Below are 22,926 nucleotides of genomic sequence, written 5' to 3'. Positions count from 1 at the left end.
AAAATCAAAATACAAACGTCTATTCAATGAAATTATTGACAATGTACTTGTCCAAATAGGAGAGCGTTTTAAATACTTAAAGAAATTTGTGTTATTCTCGCTGTTGGATTGTGATTTGTTTGAGAAGCACAGAAATAGGTTCCCAGACAGTGATGTTACTGCCCTAGAAAAGACCTATGGGTCATTTTTCGACATTGTTCGCTTAAAAACCGAAATAAGTGTGATGTATTCATCTTCTAATTTTAAAGAGAAAAGTGTTTCAGACTTAATGCAGTTTATGCACACTAATAAATTGTACATGGGTATGCCAGAAATTTTCAAGCTCATCAAACTTGTAGCAACAATTCCTGCTACTACATCCTCTGCAGAACGTTCTTTTTCAACACAGACGCATTAATATATATTGCAGATCGACTCAAGGTCAGGAGAGGCTATCATCATTAGCTATGTTGTCAATTGAAAAAGGATTGCTTGCAAAAATTAGATTACAGTCCTCTTTCTATGATGAAGTTATTGATGCTTTTGTAAAGAGAAGCTGCGGAGTAGTTTTCTTTTCAAGTAGGAAGATCTAATAAATAGTTGCATTTTTTCTGTGTACATAGTTTGAAGTTTACTTGTTTAAATTATATAATCACTGGCTTGTCATGATTTGTTAATTATAAAATTTACCCGATTGTTATTCTTTTGGCCATTCTTGAAGGTGTGATGTAACCAGTTTGAATGCATGTTCATGTAACCAATGATTAAAAGGTTCATGCGATTTAGCGATTATTGGGTTTATAAATTTTATTCATTCAGAACTATGCATGTCCCACCCCACCAACTTTCACGAATGGAAGAGCAAGCCTGACTTTCATGACCAGCATTTGCCCCTGCTTTTCATATTGTACTCCTAAGGATATGATTGGACGACTTTATGATGTATTACAAGATGTTGCACTATTTTACTGCGAGTACAATGCATGGAGATGAAGCAGGGATAGTTAATAAAAAAACAGAACATCTTGAAAGACTAGAGATAGGAAGTTCATATTCATAAGACATGTTTGTTAGTATGTTCTGCAGAAACCATTAGCATCTCAGTCACCTAGGTTCAGCATGTGTCCTGTTGCCTAGTATGCACTGGGTCTTCCATGGGCACTGATAACTGAATCGGGTGAGAACAAATCATGCACGATGCAGGGATGCTCTTTATAAGTGGAAATATATTTCATCACCAGAGTGCGACTGTGGTGCATCTAGGCAGACGATCCCCCATATTGTAAGTGAACGTACACGACGTTCCTACACAGGTAACCCGAGTGACTTTTTGGAACCAACAGAGGAACGTTGCGCTGCTGTTGCATGGGGTTCAATCCGGGCCATCCTCTCTCACAGTTGTCTGTCGCACTGGGCCTGTACGAGTGTGGTTACCTTCATTTGACCACTGCTGCCATACATGCTGTACCGTAGATGCCTGTCAGCCAACACGTGGAGCGACAGTCCTCAACAATAATCCAGCCTCACACAGCACAATTATCCGAGCCCTCTCAAACGGTGACAGTTGTTGATAGCATGCTCTTCTCTGTCGTCGAGGCATGTTTGACGGGGAACACTTCACTGCACAGACTGCAAGTCAACTACGCTACACCAGAGTCCGTATACTGGAATTGATTCTTCCGCGACCAATCACGTGGGGAGACCTGTAGCAACAATCCAATGGGTCTGAAACTTTGATCGTTTACATACCTACATGGCATCGTAGTAACAGTAATTAAAGAAATGATTCTGAATTACTTCTGTAAAGCAGAACCTATTATCGGTGACAATGAAATAAGGAAAGAAAATTACTTTAGAAACTTAGAAAATTCACTGTGTAGCCTGTTAACATACAATAGATACAACTCAAAGCTACTGATTACCTCTTCATCAATGACAATATAGCCAATGTAGAAGATAAACTTGAAATAAGCAAAGTTATAAAGAATTAAACACTGAGTTTATATTCTGAAAGCTGTAAGAATGAAGTGGAGGAGGAAAAGGAGAATTCTGCCTCCCATCTAGTGATACTGGACCATAGATCAGTATGGGAAATCCTGAAACAACTGAAGTTATTTGATGTGAGTCAATATGATGCTGAATCTCTACATTAAGTGCAGCAACAGTTAAGTAAACTTACGAAAGAACAATGTGATTTATTTTAACATGTTCTTCATTGCCATAGAGTAATGAACTTTAGGCCAACATTCATACCATATGCTGCAAAATGTTCTTGCCTCATCTCTGTAAGCAGTGGAAGTAATGGACATACATACTACATAATATGCACACTGAACTGTACTTTGTCTTTGTGGAGGAGTGACGTTCCAAAGATTAAGAACTTCAAATTCCTTTTTAATAGGAATAATATGGTTTAATTAATATATAAATGAATTTAGTTAATTCAATGAAAATGTACGAGTACATAGGTTTTTAACAATACTGCGCTGCAAAGGAAGTACAGTTCTTTAGACAATTTTTGATTGCTTGTTTGGCTATTGAGCTATTCTATTGTATTATTACAAAACTCCCTCCTACTAGCAGATACCTCCTATTTACTGACCCTGGAGTGTTCATAAACCAGAGGTTCGACTGTTTAATTAGCAGAGCGAGTAGTTATTCTACACGGGTCCTATACAGTAGCAGCTGTCAACATTGCCACAATCAGACTAATTAATGCCAGACACCACACCAAGAGTTTGAAAGATTCTGGCATGGTTGTCCATGAAGAAGGTCGTGGTATATCCACCACTAGCAACACTCGTCATCCACCAATATTTTCAACTGTATTAGTTACAAACTTTACAGAAAATACCCTAGTATCTTTATACTTTCACAATTAATTCACACGGTGAACAAGGAATTCACGAGGTGAATAGACAACTATAGATTTCATTCATTCATCCAACCACAAAACCCTGTACCATACTGCGATAGATTTCATCCGTAACTAGTTCTGTATGGACAGGATCGCATAAAATTTTGGTTATAAACTAGTATTTAGGCTTCACCGATGTCACCGTTATCACTGCAAAGGACAAAGCAACAGCCGAAGAATTCATAAAAATGGTGATTCAAAACTTTGAAGAAACTGACCTTATTCTCCAGCCCCAAAAAATATTTAACAATTAACATTATCGAAGGCAAGCTTACCAATAGCGACCATGGCTCTGACAAAACAGTGAGGTACCTTAAGAGTCAATTTTTACGACTGAATTATTTTGTCCTCACACAATTCTTTTACAACCTCAAAAACAAACCACAATCACTTGTATCCTGGCTACTCCATCAACCGGACCAGACGTTCTGGATACTAAATGACTCAATTTATCCAACTCTCATGTATACCTCACAGATGACACCAACCAAAATAATACTACAAATTCTTACAGGGTACAGATAAAATGAATAAATGTACACTGAAAGAAGTACTTTATTAGTATTTGACACACCAAATGTAATGTTTGAAAATCATACTAAAACCAAAGGTCTTGGAATTCTTCGAGTAACAGTACATGGGAAGCCTTTCTACAAATAAATTTATTTACATGCTTGCAAACAGCTAACAACTCTTACATCAACACCACAAAACAACTTCATGAGGAAAGCACCCCACCCACTGCCTCCAGAATCTGAATATATAACAACGAAAATCTTTAAATATGAGATTCATTACTTGTACGAAAATCTTTACTATAAGAACATAAATGTTCTCAATGCTAGAAAAGTATGCAATGCTCTGAGAGATGCAGAATATGACAACTGTGCCCTTTTCCCATCAGCAAGGTCAAGAGGATTCCTTTTAGGGAATACACTCAAGCCAGGAAGTGTGTTTGAAATCACCAAGGACTCACTAACAGTGAATGGTGTGATAGCCTTAAGAGGATAGGCAATATAGCAGCATTAGAAGTTATTCGAGACAAGTCCTATACAGTAGCAGTTGTCAACATTGCCACATTCAGACTAATTAATGCCAGACACCACACCAAGAGCTTGAAAGATTCAGGCATGGTTGTCCATGAAGAAGGTCGTGGTATATCCACTATTAGCAACACTCGTCAAATAGACATCATAGCTTTTGACAAAAAAACAAAATTTATTAAGGAGGAAGGCATTCTTTTTTCAGAGTCGACTCAGTTGATGTATCTTACAGTTTTCAGTCTGTCGAAACAAGAAATACAACCCTATAACATACCTGTTGTCATATTTCATGTGACAAAACAGATGCGACACAGCCAGTAGATGTCGACAAAAAAGAAAAAGAATTTGTACAATCCGCATATTCCCTACTATCTTAATAAATACCATCTCAAAAACCCAGAAGTTGTGAGAATTATGGTCGAAAGCCAGGGGAACGATCATATATTTTTTCGTCAACTTCTGCAAAACACTCAGAATCAACAAAGATGTTATCCACACTGTCGCCTCACAGCACTAAAGGGATCAACCATGATACCGGGACTTCATCAACATTCATCTTTACTTTAATGCACTAATCAACATGCCACAAATCAAACTTACTCTTTAATATTTATATGTCACTATTATTCATAATTGTTGTAGCTATGACAGTAATAAACTTGCAGCAGTATTCTGGTGTGGTCATCAGTAATTTCAGGCAGATATATATATTTGTAATATTTCAAGCAAAACATCAAAAACACAAACATTTCGCCAACTCATGACAAAAAATTAGACATTTTTCAGAAATACAACTTTAATAACTTCAATGCACATGGGGCTACATAACAATGGTAGGGCAAAATATATATATTTTTTAATGAATTAATGTCACCCATAGAAGAATAAGGATAAAATATGACAATTATGAAGGCACAAGTATGTCAAGAACAAACAAGTTTGTGCAGCAAGCTATTATAAAAGAAATAAGATGCAGTTAGGTACCTGGAGCATTCCCAATATGTGCTAAGAAACAACAGAACCTGAGCTAATGGAACAAACATTATTAACTGTAATTCCCTCCACAATAACATTCCTGTGACCTTGAACAGAGCTGTGTTGTAACTAGAACTATGATGTTTCTTACAAGTTACCTTCCTGAGCAGCCTTTTTCTGTGTTAGCCAACAATATACAGCTGCACTAAATGGATTTTCTATTTAAAATTTAACAAACCCACACAGGAGAACGTTTGATTCACAAATTGGCATCTTATCCAAAAGTTATGAATTAATGTTCAGATCTATCAGACCACAAATGTAAGAACTCGCAACAGAGTATGAATCAAATAATTTTTCTCAAGTAATTTGGATTTTAAGATTGCTAAAAATTGACTAGAAAATCATTATCCTAGTAAATTCCCCAGGTATATCTCATATTATTACATATGAAAAGAACTCCCAAACATCCAATGGTGAATTACTTCACCTTTTCATAAGATATTGCTATTTAAAATACAGTAGAACCCCGTTTATCGAAAATAAAGGGAGCGGAGCCATTTGGTTGACATGTTTTTCGGATGACACATGGTAAATATTTTCGGAAGTTAAATGTCGAAATAAAAATGCATAAACTCTGTTAAGCAGAGGTGCATACTGTATATTAACATTAAAATGTTTACATAATGTCACTCACTGTATAAAATAAGTGATTTTCTTCTGAATTTTCTTGGTTCATATAGCTATGTCGCGCCACCGTTTAATCAACAATACATCAGCTGGTGTAGATTCATCACTTTGTTCAACAAAGCGCAAAGTAATTAAAATAATGAAACAATTTCTTTTGCAATAGGGTAAGAAATGCATTGGAACTACAGTATAAAACCGCAAGGCCAACGGAACGACCTTGGGTGAAAGAATAATATGAATGGAGGTCACTGGACTTCCCTGGTTTCCTAACAGATGCTGCAGTATAGTCCGAGCAGTAAACAAGATGAAACTCCCGCAACTGAAGCACGTTAACCACAGTCAAGACAAACTTCATGACGAATAATACAGTAATAATAATAATAATAATGATAAATACGGCTTGTTCAAGAAAAAATTATCATGGAATGAACTACCTGGTAAAAAACTGTTTTGTTTTATGCTATATGTGCATTCTGGTATAAGTCATGATATAAAAACAGGGTTTGCCTAGTAGCTCTCAGCAAATATAGCAAGAGAATTACTAATATCGACGGCTAAGAACGGGAGGGTAAAAACAAAATATTAAAATACAATTTTCCAGAGCATTTCCGTTAAGCCGGGTTTCGGTTAAGCGAAGTTCGGCTAAGCGGGGTTCTACTGTAGGGTTATTCAAAAAGAAGGAACAGATTTCAAACATTTATTTTTTCCAAATAACAAAAGGTAGAACCACAATTCCAACGTTCCTGGACACACAAAGGTTTAAAATTTGAACAATCCCTGTAGAAGTGCCGCTGTTGCAATTTCCAATCCCGGCCGCATTGGCTCTGGTGCTTGTTGTGTCAGGCCGCATTGCGTGCTTGTCAGTTGGAGTGTAAGCAAATGGCAACACAACAGGAAAAAGCATTTTTGTTCTGCAATTAGCAAAACTAGAGTCCATTATTGGAGTTCAACACGCTTTTAGACATCAGTTCAATAAACAACCACATCGGCATAAGCAGATACACCAGTGGCATCGAAAGTTCGCAGAAGATTCTTGCATCTGCAAAGGGAAAAGCACAGGACGTCCATGCACATTGAACAAAAAATGTCAAGCGTATTCGTGCAGTTTACAAGAGGAGCCCTAAGAAATCCACAACACGAGGAAGAAAGGATCTTAACATTCCTCAACCAACGGCATGGTGAGTCTGCACCTGAAGGCGTACAAACTGCAGTTATTGCAGAAATTGCATCCAGACAACTACAACAAAAGCAAAAGGTACGTAACAGACCGTGTGTTTATCCCTCCCATGCCTGATACTCTTGAAAATTTGCTATACTGAATTGTTGAACCTGTGAATTCGGTAACTAGAGACCACCTGATTCATGTGTGGCAAGAAATGAGCCCCCGTTTTGATATTTGTCGTGCAACACATGGTGCTCATAATGAAACCTTACAAAAGTGAAAAATCGAACTCTTTCTCTTTCCAGGAGCATTGGAATCGTGTTTCTATCTTTTGTAGTTTGGAAGAAATAAATGTTTGAAATCTGTTCCTTCTTTTTGAATAACCCTGTATTTGCTGCCAGACTGTAAACCTGACCCCCCCCCCCCCCCTGTCTTTAAGAACAATTTTTTTTTTTTGTCCCCACTCGCTATGATTCCTTTACATCACAAATGTAATCCTCAGCATATTTAATCAAATAATGCATAATATCAAACATACATTTTGTTTCTTGCTTGGTGTGCATAACAAGACACTCCAGTAACTCCTAACAAGCATTTTATGGAGTATTCTCAGCATCTGACCAGCTAACATCTCTTCAGAAAGGCTGATAAATTGCTCATAACTAATGAACGTAGCTTCCCCAATAGCATCTGTCAATTTCAGGCCCATCTGACCACAAATTTATCAAAACAGGGTGTGTGGTTTTTAACAGATATTCCATAGCATCTTTAGCATCCTACTATTCCTGTTGACTTTTGTAGCTCAATGGCATAGAATCCTTAGTTGAAGTAAGGTACTTCTACACATGCCTTCAAAAATCAGCATTCATTAGCAGAATGGAGATGAATAGCAGATTTTTTTACATTGTCACCAAAACACTCAACATCACCTAGTTCAACAATTTCTTTCAACACACCTGGTATGAATGGAATGAAAGCATTTAACTCTTCCAACTCTGATTCATCAAGTTTTCTTTTAATTCGTGTGCATTCCATTGCATGAGTATTTTGTTCTGTCATGTTCACTCTCCTCTTTAATTCATCAGTTCCATTCACACAGTGATCATACACATTATGGAGATTCGGAAGGCAATATGTATGATCTTCTCTAACATCTGAGAGACGGCAGTATGTGTGATCTTCTCCAACATTTTCATATAATTCTGGAAACAGAAACAAATTAACCTTACATACAAACATACATTATTCAGTACAGTATTTTGGAAGTTCATTAATGCTCTAGTTAACTTTCATTCTACTTAACTGCAATGTAACATTTACCTGAATGTGACATAGGATACAGGATATAAAAAAGGCATGTGATGTCTCTTGAAAGGCACATTTTCTGGGAGGTCTTCTGTTGTCTCATGATGGGAATGTCAATTTTAATGATACTGCCTCAGCAGCATATATATCCTGTTACCCTTCAAGCACTCAAAAAGATCAACATTGTGATTTATACCATACTGGGTACCAACCACTATCTGCAAATAAATATACCACTGCCAACTGTTTCACCAGCAGTATATTGGTAGGAATCAGTAATAAGTACAAATGCAATAGTTCTGTAAGCTTAGTATGCTTATTTTTTACACCAAACTGGGTTTGCCATAAAGCTCATAAAACCAGAAGGCTACAATTTAAGAATTTTTCTCTCGAAATAAACTTTCAAAGTATTGGGTTGTGTTCAGTAGATATAGTATACATTGAATAGATATTAAGTACTGAAGAAAAATGGCCAACTGGACACTAGTGGGATCCAAACCCACAACCTCCCGATTTCAAGTCTATTGCTCTATCTAACTTAGCTACGGTGGCCCAGGTTGTATTTGTTCTGTTGGAAAGGATATAAGCTACAGGTTTAGCACTAGAGCAACCGATGCAAAACTGGAAGGTCGTGGATTCGGATCCCATTGCTGTCCAGTTAGTCATTTTTGTTCTGTACTTAACATCTATTCGATATGTACTGAAAGTGCCGAACATGACATAAAATGTTGGAAGTTTATTTCGAGTGAAATATGGCCAAGAAAATTCAATATTCATCACGAATTTTCTTTATGTTTAAAAGGAACTAAGTAAAGTATTAAGAATTACTGGTTTCTAAAAACAATGAGTCTAAAGGAGATTTTTAAAAAAAAGCTGGGCAGAGCACTGTGCTTAACACAACCACAGAATGTAAGTAAAAGCAGGATTTAAAAACAAAATATCTTATTCTTTCAAGATTTGTTACTTTCATTGACCTGTCTCAGTCTCATCCTTGACTTTAACCCTAGAACTGATAAACATGGTATTTGTGATGTAATTCACCCTTTATGTAGTGATAATCAAATGAATATGAATCATATTACATAGTTCTCGAAAGGAGACATCACAAGCTTCAAATATATTGCAATTTTGGTTTCCATAATGAGCTATTCTGAAAGTTGATTGTAAAACAAATGAGGCACTGTTGTCACTTCGTTGTTTTGAGTTGCTGCACTTCGCAGTTAAGGTCTAGTCTAGGTTGCTGGTTATTTGTACTAGATATATTGCCTTATGGTATTTTCTAGTAAATGATGGATACTTGTAGATCTAGTGACATTCATGAATGGTTGGAGGATGAGGAAGCGTTTTCCAGCAGTAATAGTGATATTTCGGTAGAGGATTTGCCATGTGATAAGATTAGGAATCAAAATGACTGATGATGAAACTGAGGAAAATATTGAAGATATGGAAATAGAGCCTGAACATCGGAACTGGGTCAGAGTATATCCGCCCGAACCCCAGCTTGACATTACAAAAGAATTTCATGTATGGAACTCTGGAATTCTGATGAACGAGATCAGTGATTTTCGACTGTGGACAAGTGAAATATTTTCCTTTTGTCAGAGGCACAGATTAAAAATGTCTTGACATTTGTGTACATATATCTAAACAGGGTAAAATTTTGCACGTTTAGTATATACTGAAATTTAATACTGTTATTTTGCCAATGGTTTCCTGACATTCAATTTTGAAAAGACTCTTTTTCACTTTTTACGTTTTCAGTCTTATGTCACAGAAACACGATGAAAAACTTTTTTGTCAAATAAGTACAATGCTGGTGATTTTCTGAATAAAATGACATGAAATATGTAATGATTACCTTTGTTTTTCATGGCCTAATCATTTTATCAATACATGACTGTAATATAGCAGAAAAACATCTACCACTTAAGAGAAAAATACCTATCACTTCTAGAGTTAACAATATGAAAGTGTCCGAGATGTAAGCAATGCTAGTAATGTCATTCCTTATGCAACCAGTCCATTATGAAAAGCATAAAATTGTCGCTAGTAGGGTCATTTTGAGTGCATTCAGTGGGTCTGAGTAGCCTCCGTGTTTCAGACGGCAGAGCGTCGGTTTCTCACCGGTGGGTTCCGTGGTTTAAATCCCGGTCACTCCATGTGAGATTTGTGCTGGACAAAGCAGAGGTGGGACCGGTTTTTCTCCGGGTACTCCGGTTTTTCCTGTCATCTTTCATTCCAGCCACACTCTCCACTATCATTTCATCCTTTTATTTGTAGAATAATAACTAGAGGTTTTTAAGATGGCCCTTTTGAAAGTGTATATTGAGTACTCAGCCCTAAGGCACGTCTACATGGCCTGATAGTCCAAACTGAAAGTGGAACGGCTTTAGTTTTTTCTTGCCCTTGGGTAAAAAAAAATTAAAAAATCAGATCATCTTTTTCCTGAATCTATGACAAATCATGAAACAATGATTGTATGTACTTGCCTCTAAACAAAACCCTTCTTTTCTTGATATATCTATACAAATAAAACTCGAAGTCTATTTTTCTCAAAATTGATTTCCTGCTGCAACCTTTATCCACTTCTATAACCTGGGTACATTCCCATAACTTTCAGGTTGGTTAGTTTGTTTGTCCCTAGCACATTTTCTAAACAGCAGCACACTTCAACCAAATTTGTATTTAAATTCACCTAGGCCAAGAGCAGTCTGTGAAGCAATTGATGTACATGGGGCTTGCCCTTTTTTCACTAGACTATCCATAAAATCTTTATGATTTGTGGTAAATAAATAATAATCAGAGCTCATATAATGTTTAAATCCTTAACGATGTGGTACCCAGATTCATTTCTGGTGAGACAAAGTATTTACAGTGTGCTATATCTTCTAGTAGGGGCTAAAACAAATTTCTTACTTCCATGGACCTATCTGTCACATTCTTGGCTTTGAAAATATAAAAGCAATTGAGGTTTGAGCAATGCTAATACAAAATTACCCTGCTTTTACATTCCCAACATTTTATGCTCCCTGCCATTTACACCACACCAGGCTGTTTGAGACGGTAAATAATCAAAGTAATATGACGTAATTAATCTACAACACTTCGAGTAACCATGGCATGATGACCAAATCGGACAGCACACTTTACGACAACACATGAACGAAACTAGCCAATTAAAAATGTCAGGGGAAGTTACACAAACTGCACGACAATTCTGTCGAGCAGATTGCCTATTCAACAAATTTATGCAAACCGCATCACAAGTCTGACAAGTGGTTTGCCTACCAAACAAATTTATAGTAACATGGATGAGTTTTTGGTCAGAGGAGGGGTGTCTATCTGAAATTAGCGTTAACAGCTTTGTAAGGACAAAAATCCAACCCAATAACCAGGCAACCAGCGTACGTCATATGGATGGAAGAATAATGCCATTTTGGAGGAATTCAGAGGAAGCATATCTTAAAATTCTTCGGAATGCAAACTAAAAACAATTTAAAAGGTGTGTCATATTCCAAATGTGAAGAATTGGAAAATATAGTAAAACGTAGGTTTGAAACTTCAAGAGCCGCAGGCATTCCAATTGATGGTGCGCTCTCAAGGGAAATTGCGCATAAAGTGGTGAACATTCTTGGCATTGTATATTTCAGTGCATCCAATGGCTAGATAGACTGATTTAAGAAAAGGTATTACTTAACCTATAATTTTGTTTGTGAGGGACTCAAATGCAGTTAGCGACGGAATTGTGGAAGAGGGGATCAGTGCATAATTGCAGAAGCTGACCAACAAGTATGAACCCAGAAACCTTTTTAACCTAGATGTAACTGGACTGATTTTTAGTGTGTTACCCAGTAAGACTAGCATTCAAAGGGGATAAATGCCATGGTGGGAAACACAACAAAATAAGGCTCACTATGATGTTGGAAGCCAATGCTGATGACTCTGAGAAGCCCCAACCCTTTGTGATAGGGAACTCTGAAGAACCTTGTTGCTTCAAGCATGTGTGATCATTATCAACTGCCTATGATGCCAACTGTAAAACTTTGATGAACTCAGATCTTTTTTCTGACAGCAGCTGGCTGCAAAAATAGATGCGCAAAATAGAAAGATCATCAACCATTGTCCTGTACATCTCATGATGAACGTGTAGTTAGAATTTCTGCCTGGTAATTGCACAATCAAGCTGCAGTCTATCAATTTAGGGACTATATACTCCTTTATGTCATTTTATAGGAAGAGCCTGGTGCAAAGAATTTTATTCCTTATGGATGCTGAAAAGGATCCATCATCATTTAAAGTTTTAATACTGGATGCACTCCACTGCGAAGTCTTGGAAGGCTTTGAAGAAAAGTACTATCTCAGATTTGTTCCTTGAAAGTAGGATTATTCAAGAATCATCACAACTTTCAGCTGGCAGTGGTAGAAGGAGACCTGCTTTGTGATGTATGGAGAATGTTGCAGTCAAACTGCATTACTGAATTCTTTCTTTGGGTGGATGATTGTACGACAACTGCGAAGGAAAGAAGTGTGTGTAGGAGTTGGTTGCATAAGGAACTTCAGCTAAATAACCCACCAGTGACGATGAAGATGAGCATAGTGAAGTGATGCCTACCAGTGCCAAGGCAAGTGCAGCAGTGGACATTTTATGATATAGATGTTGATTCCCGGAGGAAACCCGAAATATTTGTCCCCAATGAGTAAATTTATAATGCCAATATAGTTGATCCGTTATTGGACATTATAAATTTTCCAGCTAACTCATTCCTGGTTGCCAGTGTTTCGTGCCACTGTACTAAGTTGGGTTTGTCAGTTCATAAACAGTACACCTATCAAGATGCATGGCTAGTGCATACCATATGGCCAATGCGTAGGCTACTTGGAGCCACCAGCAGTGCCAATGCACTATGAGAGACTTAGTCTTCTTTTCCTACAAATTTTTCCCACACCTGTTGGGTCGTGGGTGCAAACAGCATCTCACATATGTGGATTTGGCCCTGTTTTATGGCCAGATGCCCTTCCTGATGCAATCCTATATGGAGGGATGTGATCACTATTGTGTGTTTCTGTGGTGGTTGGTAGTGTAGTATGTTGTCTGAATATGAAGAGGAGTGTGTTGGGTCAGACACAAACACCCAGTCCCCAAGCCAGAAGAATTAATCACAAGCGATTAAAATCCCCGACCCTCTGAACCGAAGGCAAGTACGCTGACCAGTCAGCCAACGAGTCGGACAGATTATGAGAGACTTAGTCTCACTGACAAAAAATTGATGCCTGTTTGACCATCAGATGATATAGATGTTGATTCTCATAATGTTATTGGCTTTTACATCCCACTAACTACTTTTACGGATTTTGGAGACGCGGAGGTGCCAAAATTTAGTCCCACAGGAGATCTTTCACGTGCCAGTAAATCTACCGACACAAGGCTGATATGCGAGACCTTCATATACCACCGGACTGAGTCAGGATCGAACCTGCCAAGTTGGGGTCAGAAAGATAGCGCCTCAACCGCCTGAGCCATTCAGCCCAGTGGATGTCGATTCTCATCGGGAGCCCGAAATATATGTCCCAAATGAGTAAATTTATAATATCAATATAGTTGATCCATTATTGGACGGTATGCATTAGCCATGCGTCTTGGTAGGTGTGCTATTTACCAACTGATGAGCCCAACTTAGCACACTGGGGTGAAACGCTGGCAACCAGGAATGAGTTAGATGGAAAATGTATGTCCAATAACGGACAAACTATACTGGTGGACATTTTATGTAGATATCTGTCATCTGTAGAGGGGGTGAAAATAATTTTTATGACCTTATGAACTTGAAAAAACAGAGGGTATTAAGTGTAAACAAAGACTGATTCTGGACTATTTTGGTAGGAAGTAGTGATTGTGTGGTTTACCATCTGGAATAAATATGTGTTAATGTTGTAAATAGGCACAATAGCAGTAATTAAAATGCCCCATCCAGAGAAAGAACATTTATTGCATTTTAAATTAATTCTGTAACTATTCTAAGAAAGATAACTGGATTAAAAGAATATATTACACAATATTTTAAGTACCTATCAGTACCCTTCTCCTGGTCAGTGGATGAGCAGAATTACAAAGGCAGTGTAGTATCAACAGTTAGTTTACAATGGACCTTTATTTGGGATAAGTAATAAGATTGAAATACTCTATAAATGAATAATATGCATTTGTGTTACATTTTGCTCCTTTCCATAACATTTTTGCATATATATATTTCCCATGATTTACACCCCCCCCCCCCATTTACACCAGTATTCTTTGGCTCCCTTGAAAGGCGTAAAAGAGGGGCAACACTGAAATACCATTCCTTATGCCCATTATAGAATGACATGGAAGTGTTGCTCACAGTTATACCTTTCAGTAGGCTTGGTAAATTGATTTAATAGCACGAGGAAAGCCACGAGAAAATATCTTGCTCCTCTTTTCTTAGCATACCCCTTCAGTGATATCTAGGCTATGAAGGGCTGATGGTGTTCTGTTTGGGATCTAAACAGCCTTAAGCCTGGGAACTGCAACATATGATGAAGACCCAAGGGTGTAAAGAAGTACATTTTTCAGTTAGTACTGATTCTATGGAAAAATGTTACATAACCAAGGGACAGGAAAGAGTATAACCTCCAGATTGAAAAGAAACAACTAACTGATGAGCTACATAGACTGGAATGTCAAGGATCATCACAAAGAGTGTCTGGACTGCCATGAAGAAAGTTTGCTTACTAAGGTACTGAGAAACCCAAAAATTAGCCCAGAAACAGAGGTGCTCATCAAGAAAAGGAGGAGAACTGATAGAGTAGCCTAGATGTGAAAATCTGAACAAGAAAATGAAGAAAGCCATTAGGAAAGACCACAGAGCCTACAACACAAAAATTAGCAAGGAAACTATTGAAAACAACAAGACCATGGCAAGTCCTGCATTCCAATCAGTCAAAAGAAAAGATGCTAATCCACATGAAAAAAAAAAAAAAAAAAAAAAAGGTTGGAGAAACCATGAAAACCTTCTAAAAGAAAACTTCTACTACAGCTAGTCAATAACATCCCCACAAAAACTAGCAAGGTCACAGGAAGCAGAGATCCAAAGAATTACAGTCAGCTAATTTAACAGAACTGTGAGCAATGATAACCTACTTGAAGGACTGCAAGGGACCTGGAGAGGTTCCTGAATGCTGAAGGTCATAAGAGGAGCCCTAGAAATGGCACATCCGCTACTCCTCAACAAGTGTCTCGATGAAGGATTCCTAATTCTGCTGTTCAAGAAGGGCAACTGTACATTTATGAAAAAAAACCACAGACCCACCTGTAATTTCCATCTTTTATCATTAACCAAAACTGTACCAGACATACTTACCAAGGAATTAGACTCCTACCACCCCGTCGAGCAAATCATACACACTCTGACTGAGAAATGTACCGAGTACAGTGTCTCTACACATGACTTTTATGAACTACGAAAAAGCCTTTGATTCGACTAAGGCCTTGGCTCTACATGAAGCAAGGGACCATGCATACCAGACTTTCCTTCTTCTTTCTCTTTTCCCTTTATGCCCTTGCGGGCGTTGGGTCCTTCAGCCACTTCCCATATGAAATCCGGTCCAGTGCCATCTTCTCAGTTCTGCTGGAGTCTTTCCCCTCTTTCATGCCAGGTCAAAGACGTAGGTGCCCCACTCTAGCCTCGGTCGTCCCCTCCCTCTTTTTCCCTATGGTCTTGTTTGGAATATTTGTTTAGGCCTCCTTCCCGCTTCCATCCTCACCAAGTGCCCCAACCATGCAAGTTCCTTCTTTTCAATTAAACTAATCAGTGCTTCTTGGTTAAGACACTCTTCCCCTGTCCTAGTATTTCTAACCATGTCCCACCTTGTCCTTCCAACTATCTTACGCAAATACTTCATTTCTGTGGCAGTGAGTCTCCTCTCTAAATTATTCTGCAGTGTCCAGCTTTCAGATCCGTATGTCAGCACTGGAAGATATACTGATTTGTATATTCTCATTTTTTGTTTTCCTGGTAACTTCTCTCTTTCCTATGATGGTATTATTAATATTATAATATAGATTGTTAGCTTTATGGATTCTGTAATTTATTTCAGAATCCACATTCCCATCTGCTGTTATGATGCTGTCTAAATATTCGAACTGCTGAACCTCTTCTAAAATCTCATTCTGCCACTTGATGTTAAGGTCTTCTTGTTCTTTCCTAGTAAGATGCATAACGTTACTTTTAATAACATTAACTTCTATCCCCCTGTCTTGGAGTGTGCATCCCCAATCCATCACTGCCCTCTGTAATTTATCTCTATCTGTTGCCAAAAGTGTGATCATCTGCATATACTAGTGTCTGTATCCACACTGGTCTCATCTTGAAATTTCCAACTTTGCATTTTCTTGTTCGCCTCTTATATTGTTTAATAACTTGATCCATGAATATTATAAAGAGTAGGGGACTAAGCTCATCACCTTGCTTGACACCTCTTTCCATAGTAAGTTCCTTTGGGGTTTGACCATTTATCCTCACTATACCTATAACCCTCCTGTATATACTTTTAATCACCCTAGTCAGTTTGGGAGTAATATGTGCCTTCGGTAAAGCCATCCATAGCTCTTCTCTCGGTACTGTCAAATGCCGACTTCAAATCGATAAATGCTGCAAATAGTTCTCCTTCCCGATTTAGGATCTTTTCTGCTGCATTTCTCAAACAGAAGATCCAATCTCGTGATTGCCGATGGGGTCTAAATCCAGCCTATTCTTCCAGTTCTTCCTCCACTTGAATATAACTTCTGGAGAACTGATGCTAAGCATATCACTCTTTAATTATGACAGTCAGTTGAGCTTCCCTTCTTGTGAATGGGAACTATGATGTTCCGCTCCCAATCTTCTGGTATTTTCTCAGAGTCCTGAAGTAACTTGAAGAGATCCCAGATCCATTTCTCTAGTTCTCTTCCTCTAAATTTCATAACTCCGGGTGAATATTATCCCAGCCAGCTGCTTTACCAGTCTTAATTACCTTAATTCTCTCATGCACTTCTTTCAATCTAATACCTTCTTCCTTTTCCCTTTCTCCACTGTTATCCTCTTCAATTGGTGTCATGCCCACCATTCTATTGCTGTCCTTGAAGGTTTCTGAGTAATATTCGCTCCACACTTCCAGGATGTCCTTTATGTTGGTTTTCAGCCTGTTATTTTTATACTTAATGTTTCTGATTTTCTTTCCCGTTTTTCCCTTCAAGCTTTTCACCACATGCCAGAACATCCTTTGATTTTTCTTATAACTTTCTTCTATTTCCCTTCCGAACTGTTCCCAGGATTCCTTTTTAACTCCCTTGACTGCCCTCCCTGCTGCATTTCTTAGTTGTATATAGGTTCCTTTGTCTTCCTCACTTTTGGATTTCATATATTTTTTCCATGCTTTCTTCTTGGCTGCAACTGCTTCCTTTACTGTTTCGCTCCACCCTCTTGTCTGTCTCCTATTTCCTTTAACTCTGCTGATCCTGCACACCTCTGTAGCTACATGGTTAATCGTCTCTTTCATCACCTTCGATTTGTCTTCCACGTTCCACATGCCTCTGTGATTTTGCTCCTTCTATATGAGTTTTTTGCTCAACTTATTCTCATACTCCCATTGCTTGGTGATTTCCTCTAATGCAGATACTTTCACTTTGACATAATTCATTTTTGTTGATTCTCGTATATATCTGAACCGGGTTTCCATTACCAATAAACGATGTTCAGTGTTGAGTTCCGCACCGCAGAATACCCTCACATCCATTACATCATAGAGGGTATTCTTTGTGTACACATAGTAGTCTACTGTACTTTGTACATTTCTGCTTATTGCCATGAAGGTAATTTGGTGGATCTGTTTATGAGGGAAGAAAAGAATTTCCTATTCGCATTTCATTATCTATGCAGAACTCAAGTATTGTCTTCCCATTGCTGTTCAGACTTCTCTCTGCCCTGTACCTTCCCAAGCTTCCATGACCAGTACTCATCTTACTCCCAATTGATGATGATGATTGTTGTTTAAAGGGGCCTAACATCTAGGTCATCAGCCCCTGGTGGTATGAAATGAAATGACAAATTAAAAGTTCAAAATCATCCACTGACCAAAATAAAAAATGGCATGAAGAATGAATGGATGGACATGAATTTAAAACAGTCAGTGGATCCAACCCAGAAACTATTATAGAAATAGTATTACTGACCAAGGGACCACTTCTAAAGTACAATCCTGAATCGAGGATGCTTGTTGTCTAAAGGGGTCCAAAATACAGATCAACGGCCCCTCATAATTGCACTTATCGCTAGTAAAGTAGAACCATGGTATTTGTCATGTTGGGGTACTAATCAAAAGTAGTGTAGACTCACGGTGTTCCACATATGAGGGTACAATTCACAAGTATTATACATCGTACAGGTAACACAGACCTATGGCGTTTCTCACAAAATGTCGCCACACATAGGCGACGCAAGCCGATGGTGTTCCTCACCTAGGTGTACCAATCACAGACGCCGATATTCCCATGGTGTTCCTCGCATAGTGGGTACCAATCACAGGCAACGCAGACCCACGGTGTCGCTCATATAGTGGTACTAATCACAGGCAACGCCCAAACCCATGGTGTTTCTCACAAAGGTATTAATCACAGGTACTGGAAACCCACAGTGAATCACTCTCTGCTACTACTAATCACAAAACTACTGTGTACCTAATATAGTGGTACACCCGCAAGTAAAGGCAACCCACGGTGTTTCCCGCGTGATGGTACTAATCAAAAGTAGTTTCATGGTTCTAATACAATCACCCCTTGGCCACCCCTTTTAGTTGCCTCTCACGACAGGCAGGGGATACCGTGGGTGTATTCTTTGTCTGCACCCCCCACCCACAGGGGGTAGACAGAGAGAAAAAAAGAAAAATGAAGTAACGGATAAAGAAAGGCAAGAGCCTCAAAGGGCGTGAAAATAAAAGACTCCCTAGGCCTCGAATGCTCTAATACCGTCAGGGTCGGAAAAGAACAAGAGTTGACCAAGCGAGGTCGGAGAGGATAGATGAAAGTGAGGAGCCTGGCACAAGTGGAAGCAATGCCAGGTCTCAGCTAAGGGCCCCGTGGTCGCCAACCCACGCTCCCAAGTTGAGAGCCCCTTGGGCCCCCTTTAGTCGCCTCTTACAGCAGGCAAGGGATACCGTGGGTGTATTCTTCATCTGCGTTCCCCACCCACAGGGGATTTACTCCCAATTCTAGCATTCCAGTCCCCCATTATTATCACCGATTCTATGGTATCTCTAGCTATGTCCAATGCCCTCTGAAGGGCAGAGTAAAACATCTCCTTTTCTATCTCATCACTATCTTCAGTAGGAGCATATATTTGTATGAAAGCAACTTTTCGGTTATATCCCAGATCCAGATCTAAGCTCATTATCCTTGGGCTTACTGCCTTCCGATGCACCACTTTATTACTTAATTGTTCACTTGTGATAATTCCGACTCCTCCTTTAGCTCTACTTCTCTTATCTACTCTTGAATATCTCAGAACATACACCTGGTCCAGTTCCATCTCCCCTGTTCCCTTTTTCTTCACTTCACTGATACCGAGAATTTCGAGTTTGTACTTCTTCATCTCCTCCACCACATCCACTTCCTTGACTGTCAGGTAATATTCTAGGTTCCAATTCTCATATTCAGTTTCTCGCCAATTCATCGTCTTGTGATCCGTCCGGCTTCAAATCTAGTATTTCTCTGAATCGTTTTGAAATTCATTCCATATGGGTAATTAACCCTGTGATGGAGCTAAGACAGTGAGAGGGCTGCTCCCTTAAAACCTCTGTCCTTGCTTGATTTTTTTTCTGGGTTTACTCCCACAGCCTTTGGGTCAAAACCCTATCCAAAAGGCAGTGGACTGCCTCAGTTGACCCGCGGGTGCTTATTTCGTATAACCTTATTCGCACCTGCCCTGGATATCTACAGGAACTTCCCCTATCAGCCATTGGGATGCGCTGTGTCGGGGTTGAGGCCCCGTTCCCTGTTCCCTGAAGAATACTGACTGGCTCCTACTACTCAATTCAGAACCAGTCCCTAACCAGGACTAGACCAGGCACGGCGCCCGATTTTCCAAGTGATAAAATACCTCTACGACCAAGCTACTTTACACGTCACAATTGAAGAAAACTGGTTCACAAGGATAGTGCCAATAGAGAGAGGTGTTAGAAAAGGACACATCATCCTGCGTAAACTACTGACCTTAGCATTCAAGGACATGTTCAAGAAACTAGCCTGGAATAGAAAGGGAATCAACATTGACAGTAAATATATTAGTCTCTTACACTTTGGTGTCATCAGCAGTGATGCTGGTAAACTGAAAAAAAAAAATGCTACAGGATATGAAGAAAGCCACCAAAGCTGTGGGACTGAAAATGAACCTGCAGAAAACCAAAATTATGAGCCCCAACATGTTGAGGAGTATGTGTACCAGGGCCACAATTGGGCAAGACAACCAGACTGCAGAGATAACCAGAAAAATTGGATTGACCGGGCTACATTCAGTAGACTCAACTACATCCTCTATGAATCAAACTTCTCTATAAACCTCAAAAGGAAGCTATACAATAAGTGCACATCCTACTAGTTGCAACCTTCGGGCTTGAAACAGACTTTAAATTCAAATCGACTTTGAATCCGCCAGAGAGCAATGGGTGAAGATGGGGGTCAGCTGGAGGGACCAAATACCGAACCAGGAGATCTGAAGGAGAATGGAAGTCATAGATGCGATTGGATGAGTGGCATGACTCAAGAGGCCATGTTGCAAATGGTGACAACAAATGGGCTAAATCTGTTATACAGTGAAGATGCCACAATTCATGAAGGAAAGTTGACCAGTACCAAGCATGGTGGCAAGACAACATCCAGCGCCACACAGAGAGAAATGGATCGAAGCTACTCAACATAGACCAGAATGGAAACTATTGGAAGGGGCGTATTTTCAGGAGTGGACACTGAAAGGCTAGAGGAGGAGGAGGAAGAGGAGAAAACAATTAGTGATATTCCTGTTATACTTCAAACAATACAAACTATATGTTTCTTGACTTCCTTTTACTGGACCACTTCAAGAAGCTAATGAAATGAGACAGACACATCCCAAATGCTTATCAACAGAGCCCGGATTTCAATGAAATGTCATCTTTTAATTGGTGCGTCATAGAAGTTGCTAAGTTATATACAAATCTTGTTCATTGTCCCCAGATCACAGAAATGTGTATTTATTATGTCAATTTTTTGTCATTTTTTGAAGTATTTGATTTTGAGGTCTTTTTTGCTTTTTGCATCATTATTTTGTCATTTTAAATTGTTTTTTCTTATTGGTTATTTTCAAATAAGAATCAACGTTTTACGTCATCAACCAACCAGTTCCTATATCTTTACGTACTTGAAGGTTTACGTGAAGGTTCATCTTCGAAAGTTTCTGCACTCAGTTGTGGGCTGAGTACATAGCTTTTTACATCCCTCACCTTTGTGTCATAACAGGAGGTGAGAGCTAAGCTATTCTAGGGTGACCTTCAGACAAGGGCTAAGCCTTGATCAGTTCACCAGGGAAGTGCGTTCACAGTGTGATGTCAGCAGTGAGGTATTTCCTGCCAGTATACTCTATTTCCTTGTTCCTTCAGGTCAGTTTTAGTTGTACAGTTTGTAGATGTCAGCTGTGTGTAACCATTTCGAGTGCGTGTTAAAATGCCAAAGGTAAAACCATCCAAGGCAGGTCATTTGAGAAAAACTGTCTCTGAATTCGGGGAAGATACCTTTTCTACAGATGGTGAAATACTATTCTGTCAAGTGTGTGAAGTGAAAGTGGCAGCAGCAAAAAGATTCACTGTTCAACAGCACATCAGTTGCGACAAACATGTGCGCGGTATTCAGAATATCAGCAGAAAGAAAAGTACTCAACAGTTACTCATGCAAAACGCATTATCAAGCAGAGGTACAACCTCAGGCTTTTTTAATGAACTGTGTGAAATTTTTGTCACAGCAAATATTCCTCTTCATAAACTAACTATTCCTAAATTAAGGCAGTTCGTAGCACGGTATACAGGTCATTCCATTCTGGACGAATCTACGCTAAGGAAAAATGATATACCTGTCTGCTATGAAAAAAACACTTCAAAGAATAGGGAAAGAACAAACGGAAAAAATATTTTTGTCTCGGTAGACGAAACTACTGATGTTGAAGGTCGTTACGTAGCTAATGTAATTGTAGGAACCCTGGAAATAGATAATCCTGGAGAAATATTTTTGCCAACTTCTGAAGTCCTGAAATATGTCCATCATTGTACAATATGTCGAATGTTTGACAGGGCCATGGTTCTGCTGAGGCCTGACGGTGTGAGGTACGATGATGTTTTACTTTTCGTGACAAAGCCCGCGCCTTACATAGTTAAAGCTGGTAAAGATATCAAAGCTTTTTACTCAAGAATGGTGCATGTAACTTATCTAGCTCATGCTTTCCACAGAGTGGCAGAAGACGTGAGGGACAATTTACCTAACATTGATAGACTTACGTCGCAGGTAAAAAAAGTATTTATGAAGGTCCGATTGTGCAATAATCGAACAAGCGACAGCTTTGGTGAGAGCAATGCAGGAAGCGTTGGAAAATGTGCGTGGTGTTGGCGAGTTGGTATTTCGGAAACTAAAATCTGTTCTTGCCAGTCGTCTGGGTACTCAGTGGGGAAGATTTCAGTGTAGTGGATATTGATGAAGAGCTGTCACCAAGTGATTTAGCACACTTCAAGTAAGCACCCCTCGCATCTGTGGACATCGAAAGGAGCTTTTCGATCCACAAGAA

General features: G+C 39.0%; 1 protein-coding gene across 3 annotated transcripts in view; it reads right to left on the bottom strand.

The window, feature by feature from the left end:
• Positions 1 to 22,926, bottom strand: part of LOC136857877 (uncharacterized) — a 177,402-nt gene that overhangs the window by 122,991 nt on the left and 31,485 nt on the right. For all 3 annotated transcript variants that reach the window (XM_067136903.2, XM_067136904.2, XM_067136905.2), the window contains one exon: positions 7,723 to 7,968. In XM_067136903.2, coding sequence (XP_066993004.2) covers positions 7,723 to 7,968 — 246 coding nt within the window. The remainder of the gene's footprint in view (positions 1 to 7,722; positions 7,969 to 22,926) is intronic.

Source organism: Anabrus simplex, chromosome 1, assembly GCF_040414725.1.
Source record: "Anabrus simplex isolate iqAnaSimp1 chromosome 1, ASM4041472v1, whole genome shotgun sequence".
Lineage (NCBI taxonomy): Eukaryota > Metazoa > Arthropoda > Insecta > Orthoptera > Tettigoniidae > Anabrus > Anabrus simplex.
This window is presented reverse-complemented; position numbering and strand designations above follow the sequence as displayed.